Source organism: Chiroxiphia lanceolata, chromosome 2 (genome assembly GCF_009829145.1).
Source record: "Chiroxiphia lanceolata isolate bChiLan1 chromosome 2, bChiLan1.pri, whole genome shotgun sequence".
Taxonomy (NCBI): Eukaryota; Metazoa; Chordata; class Aves; order Passeriformes; family Pipridae; genus Chiroxiphia; species Chiroxiphia lanceolata.
Window position 1 is genome coordinate 5,034,041 of NC_045638.1, and position 7,743 is coordinate 5,041,783.

General features: G+C 42.7%; 1 protein-coding gene across 1 annotated transcript; it reads right to left on the reverse strand.

Annotated features, from left to right (window-relative positions):
- Positions 1–274: 274 nt before the first annotated feature.
- Positions 275–7,336, reverse strand: RSPH1 (radial spoke head component 1). Its single transcript, XM_032678216.1, has 9 exons — positions 7,202–7,336; positions 6,835–6,948; positions 6,616–6,721; positions 5,346–5,436; positions 4,942–5,077; positions 4,567–4,638; positions 2,749–2,926; positions 2,209–2,349; positions 275–460 (listed from the first exon to the last, which is right to left on the reverse strand). The coding sequence occupies exons 1-9, from the start codon at positions 7,259–7,261 to the stop codon at positions 438–440; spliced, it is 921 nt and encodes a 306-aa protein (XP_032534107.1). The 5' UTR covers positions 7,262–7,336; the 3' UTR covers positions 275–437.
- Positions 7,337–7,743: the final 407 nt, after the last annotated feature.

The following is a 7,743-nucleotide window of genomic DNA, read 5'->3' on the forward strand; positions in this document are numbered from 1 at the left end:
AAATGGAGGCCTGTAATGGTGGCCAAGGGACAGGGAAAACAGAGAGAGCTGGGAAGCCCAGCACTGCCTTTGTCTTCACAAGCAAGACCCCCAAGGTTCTGTGCCCAGAGGCAGCTTCAACAGAGAACAACTACAAAGAGTGGGAGAAGATTAAGTTGTGAGGACACAGAATCCAGAATAATTCTGCACTGAATTCTACGACTGACTACCTGCTACATGGAATAAGGGAAGTTCTTGTGAGACTCTGAGATTATAAAAGATCCAAAGATGTACATTCCAGACAGAACCATGACAGAAATGTTTATTCAATGTATCTTAACTCAAGCTCTTATGAATAACAATACTGCAGGTTTACCACACTAAATTATTTACTTTGAAATTTCCTTTTTTCTGGAACTTTGCCTTCAGTTGTATCCAATTATTCGGTTTCCTCTCATTCAACCTCCTAAATCAGTAGTTTCTGTGAAGGAAAGACAGAGCATAGAGATGCATTATAAAACACTGGAAAGCAATCCCAGCAACCTAAAACAGAACTTCAGGACTCTGCTGTCTACCTCAGTCCTCCTTACCCACTGCCTTTCAATGCCAACACTTGAATTTAACTGTTTTACATTGTTTGTCAGCTGGCAGACAGACTCAGTACACACACACTGACTGCCAGCCAGCCCATATGTAACTCTGGAATAGCCAAAGGATGTCTCCTACTTAGATGATACCAGAGGGAATGTGGAGCAAGAAGGATAGAATTTCTGTGTTGTCCTAAAATCATGGTAATGGAGCAGGGTATACAAGGCTGTAAGAAAACAGATTTTGTTACATCTGCTCTTCACAGGATCCATATTTTCTTCATATCTTTTCCTCTTCCTGTAACTTCATCTTGCTAAACACAAAGACAAGGAGAACAATAGGTTGCCTAAATAATTATAGATGGAGACCTATGCTAAAAATGGATATAATCATCCAATTCCTTGATTCTGGACATACATCACATCGCTATATTTTCAGGCACTGGTATCAGCCTCTGTGCTGTATCTGACAGATACCTGGGTTCATTTGTTCTTAAAAAGAGTCCCTACAAAAACCAGTGGAGAAACCAGAACTGCTTTGTTGTGGTAGGCTAGAAAAAATTCATTAGAATCAAGCTCAGTGCAAATGGTTCTTTGAGCTCAACGGTCTTTGAGACAAACCAGGCTCAGTGCATCTTGCCAAATCCAAAGCACAGCTATGCAGGAAAACTGCTGAGATTTCTGCTGGATCTGATCCAATCCCAGGGATCCTGTAAGATGTCAGTCCCACACACCAGGTCAGCCAGCTGGTTGCTCTGCCCTGAAGCAGGAGAGCACCTTCAGAGATGAACACTGAATGCAAATAAACTATAAAAACTGCAAGAGCTGACCTAAATGTTCTGTGTACACCCCCAGGCATTCTCAAATGGTTCAACAGACTTTCTGACCCCCATGGACAGTGCTTTGCTTTGGTTTATTGTAAAAGGGACTGATTACAAATGGATAAAATTATCTGATGTTTTCAGACATCATAACATTTACATGCAAGCTTGTAAACTTTAACACTTAATAAAATAAAATCAACACAATTGGGTGGAGGCCTACAAGCTAAATATGATTAAACACAGAAGCATCTTTTTGCTGCTTCTTAGTAACTGTGTATTTAAAACAGGCTTCTGAACGGCCTGGAAGAAAACCTGACCTTCTGAATTTTTAGGAGAAACAAATCAACCAGAGAGACTGACCAAACCCTAATATATACCAATACCTAAAATTTGTTTCTTCAGAGTTATTTTGACTGCTTTTTAGCTTCGCTTGAGAGAATAATAATACAGAGTTTCAGTCATGAGAGAAAAGTGGAGTCCTCAAAACTTCCCAAACTTCACAGTCTGATATCATCTCTCTCGTTTTTGCATAAAACCCCCCCAGTTTGGAAATGTAATCTCCTACAAATTCAGCTCTGCAAGTGATGTCAACTGTACATGCATAGATAATGCTGCACAGAAGTGTCACTTTTAATTTGTGCTGTGGCAGTAAATGATCCTGACTACTCATAGTTTACCTCTCTATAGAACTGTCCCTCTTATCAAAGGCAGAGATTCCCGTGGTCTCTCAGCAGCAGCAGGAGTTCACCTGATTGACCTGCATCATTTCAAACCCTGACTGCTAATTAAACAACGAGCACACGTGCCCCAGTCCTCACCTTGATCCTCCCGAACTTCGTTTGCTTCCTCCTCTCTTCTTCCCTCACCTTCCTCTCCTGCATCCCCTGCTGGGCTCAAACCTTCACTGGGTTCATGAGCAGAGGGCTCAACAGCCCCACCCTCAGCAGACTCCTCAGTGACTGAAACATGAGAAATTAGAAATACCAAAGAAAACTAATGGTACACATTTGCACTCAGCCTTTGCTTTCACGCAGCAGCTACAAACTCCAACTGAAGGCTGCAGTTGTTACTCACATCAGAAATCCCACACAATCTTCTCTAAGGGTTTGTGATCAAGCTGGTATGGTATAGACTAAAATGACTCACAGTTGTATCTCATTATGCTACGTCAGATGAAACAGATCTATACATATTGTGCAGTTTAGGAACAGACTTGGCAGTTCCAAACATCCAATACATGGAAAATCATAGGAAAGACAAACCAAAACAAAGCAAAACACAAAAACCTTAACACCACCACTTGATATTAAACCCGAAAAACCAGAGCACAGAGTTTCCAGACATCCAGCAGAACAAACCTGCAACTGGTGGCATTTCCTCCTCTCCAGTTTCTGCTGCCTCGAGGGAGGCTTCTCTGGGAGACGAGGGCTTTTCATCCTTGGGAGTCCAGGGTGTTAATCTGGTAATTTCTATTGCTTTCCATGTTGGTTCAACAGGTAACGGGACTTCCTCCTCTTCTTCTTCTTCTCCTTTTTCCTAGAAGAGAATTCAAGAAATCCAGTATCTCATCCTATGGATATTAGGGGAGTAACTAAGGTGATGGTTTTGTGTATTAAAACCTCTGTAATTGGGTTGAAAATGGCAACACCTTTTAAAGTAATTTTTACAGGTGGAGGAACTTCAGCAGCCACAAATCTTGGACAAGAACCACACTTAGAACCTTGATGAAGTCAGTTGACCATTACTAATGACTGACACTTCACAGTTTGCTTTCTTTAAGGCAAAATTTTGTCTCTCCCTTAAACAGAATGGGTGGGAGGGGCCTGTTAACTATGGCTCCTCCTCAGTGCCTGCAAAGGAGACCTGGTGCTCTGCCTGGTAGATGCTGCCCTGTCTCACACAGGAACAGAAACAAAAAACAGCTGTTTCTGCCTCAATCTTTGTCTAGGGAAGCCCTCTGAAAGAATCTAGGAAGCAATAAAGTACTGCACAAAAGCTTATGGGTTTGAAATTCGAAGATAATTTTTTTTAATTCAAAAAATCATGTTTGATTTTATCCAAATATGAAAAGTCTTATAATGGAATCATTATCTGTATTCCCACCTAATTTCTTTGAATTTTTTTTTAAATCCACTTTGGTTTGCAACTACTTCAACTAAAGCAAAGGGGCAAAATTTAATCTTACTTTAGTGGCAGCACTGTCCCTTGCTTTACACATCTAATCCAACAATTCCCAACTGAACTGAGAATACCACATACACATCCTTTTGGGTACTCCTGTGAATCTGATACTTAATTTGGGGATCTCTTGCTTTTAGCCAAAGAAGGCAAAACAGTCTCCAAGCTTCGCAAATCTCTATCACTATTGACAGGAGTTTGATAATTATTATTTTATCCTTAAGAAATAATTGCTGAATCGGAGAATTTTCAAAGAGTGTGTAAGGGAAACTAATGTGTCAGCCAACAGAGGGAGCAAACTCTAAACTAAAATGGGGCATATTATCTTGAAAACAAAACAGTAATATTAAGACATATTTCTTATTTCTATAGCTATTTTGAACCATATTAATCAGAAATGTTTCAAAACATTCATGCATGAAGGAGAAGGAAAAACAGGCCCTTATCCCAGCTGCTCCCTACAATTATTAGAAGCTGTGGATATTATGCTCCTGACAGGACCAGGACAACAATACTTCAAAAACATGAATCTGCTGGAAATTACCATTTGTATGCATAGCACCAAGCAGCTCAGAAATACAAGGAGAAATATTTTCCCCTGTTTTCTGGTTTTCAGAACAAAGTGTAATGTACACAGGCTAAATGTACAGACAGACACATCTACATTATTCTGTGGTTTGAGCCTTCAAATGTTTTGGGAAGGTCCTGATTCTCCTAAACTTTAAGAATAAATGATTCATGTCTGCAAGCACTGCAAAATCACACCTTGTACTTGTCAAAGCTTTCACAGTAGAGAAGGCAAAGGAAAAAGCAAAATGAAAAACCTCAGTTCTTAAGAATGCACAAGTTTCCACCGTTCTTTGGCTGGTAAGACCTACTTCAACATCAGTGTCTACAGGGCATTTTATAGATTACTCAAGAACAGATTTGATTTACTGAGTTCCCTAATATTCAGAGAATATCAGAGAAACATTAATTTGAAGCATTGTCTCTTTTACCTGCTCCAATTGTATGTATTCACCGTGCTGTTCACATCCAAAATCAAAGATGTATTTACCACGACCTAAAGGCTGCATAAAGATACAAAAACATCAGCAGAACTAAACAGTTCATTCTAGGCACAGAAATGTATAATAACCTTTACTACAAAATCCACACAACAGTCAACAGCATTATAGCTTGGGAGCAAAGTTGCAGAGAAACTTGGCATTGTGTCCTACAGATTAATTCAGTTTTATGTGTTACACGTATGGCACAGGAAATAACACAGAAGATCAGGAGCCTGGCTTCTTATTTTTAAGTGGAAACAGATCATACTAAGGCAATTCTATGTGAACTGTTCACATGAATAGGTAGTTTTGCTGCACACTTACCTTTCCGTTGAAAAACCTGCCTATAAACCTATGGTTTAGGTGGATAATTTCAGCTGGTCCTTCCTGGATTCCATTTACCCAACGACCAACATACTTAGATCCTGAGTCTTTATAGACATATATACCTTGCCCATGCCTACAGAGAAAAACATAATTTTGCTTTATATCACTGCATACTAAGAATTAAGGATTGCTATTGTTTTTAAGGTATGAAGTTGTTATTTTTAAGGTATTAGAACTGTATTAATTAAGCAGCTGAAATTACTCAAGATGGACTAAATTGCAAGGTCGCCCCTGGACTTGATTTGCTGCAGTCAGACGTGGTTTGAAAATAATCTTTGCTTTTTAATGCCATTGGGTGACTTGAAAAGCACAGAGAATGAAATTCTAAGAATGAAACAAACCTCTTGTGGTTAAACCACTCTCCAGTGTAGGTGTCTCCATTTGCATACATATATTCTCCATGGCCCTGTCTCTGGTCGTCCACCCAGTCTCCTTTGGTGACAAGAGGACACAAACAGTGTGAGATGTGGTTTATTTCCTGCTGTGATATAGTGGTCAGTTGGTAAAGTCATCATACAATTACTAGAGAAGGAAAAGAAAGCTATGACACCACTGTGGTTCCTTACTATTCCTTACGCCCCCCCTTACTCTAAACCCTTCCTCTTTTCTCATCAGTCTGTCACATATATTCATGCTGCTGCCTGACCTCCATTCCCCTTTGTCCATCATGGTCTGTCTCCATTATCACTCTCTATTATCATTATGAACACAGGAGGCCATGTAACAACCTGCCCCTACATTTAACTGGGTAATGCAGTGCAATTGCAGTAGACAATGTGACATTTCCACACAAATTTAAAGGGTAATTACTTTAATTTGACTCATTTGCTGAAGTTGTCCTGTCAGACAGGGGGCACATACACTCAAAAGGATGCTAGACTGTGTGTCTTAATTATTCTTCTATTCAAATTTAATATTATTAAATAAAAAAAAGTAAAAATCAGAGCTGCATACGCTCATGCAAGGCAAGATTGGGCTGCTCTTTTTGCTCTCAGCTTCTAGCTCTCATAAGAGGAATATTTTTTTTTGTCTAGCTTAGAAAAAAAGGGGGGAAATACTGTCTCTTGAACCTTAACTGATATTCAGAGTTTCTCAGGTACACTCCTGCAAGCAAGAAAACAGTCTGACTTTAAACTACTTCAAACTTCAGAGACATCCCAATCCCTGAGTAAAGGCTCTAATAAACAGAATATTTTTTAAGGATGGATCTAATAGAGTCCTAAAATACTTTATACTGAACACATCTGTGGTTCAAATTATCACCCAGGAATAAGGAACTATGCTCTCTGCTATGAGGACTGCACTTACTTGCAAAAGACACTTAATATTTCTCAGGACTTGGAACACCCCACTTCACAGGAGGATGTGAAAAGAATAAACCACTAATAAATGTCATACTTATCACAATAATATATCCTAAATCCCCATAAATAAACCCCAAACTTCTCAGAGCCATTACTAAAGAAGGAATGAAAGGAACACATCTTGTAGCAAATACACCATCTTAAAGCAAGACATTCTCCAATTCACTATCTCTACGCATTTAGGCGAGGAGGGGTGAATGTGTCCTTGTGGTAACAGAAATCCTTGCAACTGTGCTCAGTGTTTTACCTGAATATTTTGATCCATCTGGATAAAAAAAGATACCCTTGCCATGCTTTTTGTTTTGAAGGTAGTTTCCAGTGTAGAGAGCACCGCTCTTAAACCTGTAGGTCCCCTGGAACACAATTGGCACAGACAAAACACTTGTCAGCGCTCACTCTTGTTTCAGTCCCGTGCCCAAACTCACACCACGGGGGAACGCAGCCACAACCAGTGCCGGTGTCTTACTCGGCCGCTCCTCAAACCACGCTCGTATTCCCCCTCGTACGTGTCTCCGTTGGGCAGCCGAGCTTTCCCATAGCCGTGCCGCTCCCCTTCGGCGTTGCGATCGCCGTCGTACTCCTGCTCAGACGCGGGAAGAGAATGGGTGAGAGGGCTGGACCGGACTGAGTCCGACAGAGGGAAACAGGCGTGTGAGGAAAGCTGCCCCAGCCCGGCTCAGGATGCGGTGCCGCGGCAGCGCTGCGGGCGCGGCCCGCCCGGCCCCTTTGCCGCCGCTGTTCCCTTTCCCGCAGCCCCGGCCCGCGGCGCTGGAGCCGCTCCCGCCCGCTTTCCCCCCGGCCCCGGCCCCGGCCCCGGCCCCGTCCCGGCGGACCCCCACGCCGGCCTCGCCCTCCCCGGCCTCGTCCTGCTCCTCGGAGCCCAGGTCCGACATGGCCGCGAGTCGCCGTCGCTGTGACAACCGGAGCCACCCGCGGGGCCGAGCGCGGCCGGGCCGCCCCTCACGGCCGGGCCGCGCCTGGAGACCCCGGAGCCCGGCCGGGGGACTGGGTCTAGTCTAGGGAAAAAAAGATACCACTGAGAGGGGATCTCATCCATACATTTAAATACCCCTAAGGGGATGGCGCCAGGCTCTTCTCGGTGGTGCCCAGCGACAGCACGAGGAGCAATGGCCATAAACTAAAACACAAGAAGCCCCTCCTCAACACGAGGGAGAACGTTAGGAATGGTCTTATTATGCAGGAAATTCTCTGTATTCTGACTTTTTTCGAAGCCCCTTCACTCAGTCGGCCTCGGCAGTGACCTACATAACTCCCGTGGACAAGTTCAGCCACCTCAGACAGTGAAGAGCCTCCCATACTAATATAATCACAGATAAATCAGTGCAGGCAGGGAAGAGAAGGGCTCTCCTTCCTC

What these genes read in the sequence shown, in the direction of transcription:
- RSPH1 (XM_032678216.1), bottom strand. Translation starts at nt 7,261, where the DNA reads ATGTCGGACCTGGGCTCCGAGGAGCAGGACGAGGCCGGGGAGGGCGAG. An exon ending in GTGGTTTGAGGAGCGGCCGA is followed by an intron (nt 6,722 to 6,834) that starts GTAAGACACCGG and finishes ATTGTGTTCCAG; the next exon opens with GGGACCTACAGGTTTAAGAG. An exon ending in GCAGGTTTTTCAACGGAAAG is followed by an intron (nt 4,639 to 4,941) that starts GTAAGTGTGCAG and finishes ATCTTTATGCAG; the next exon opens with CCTTTAGGTCGTGGTAAATA.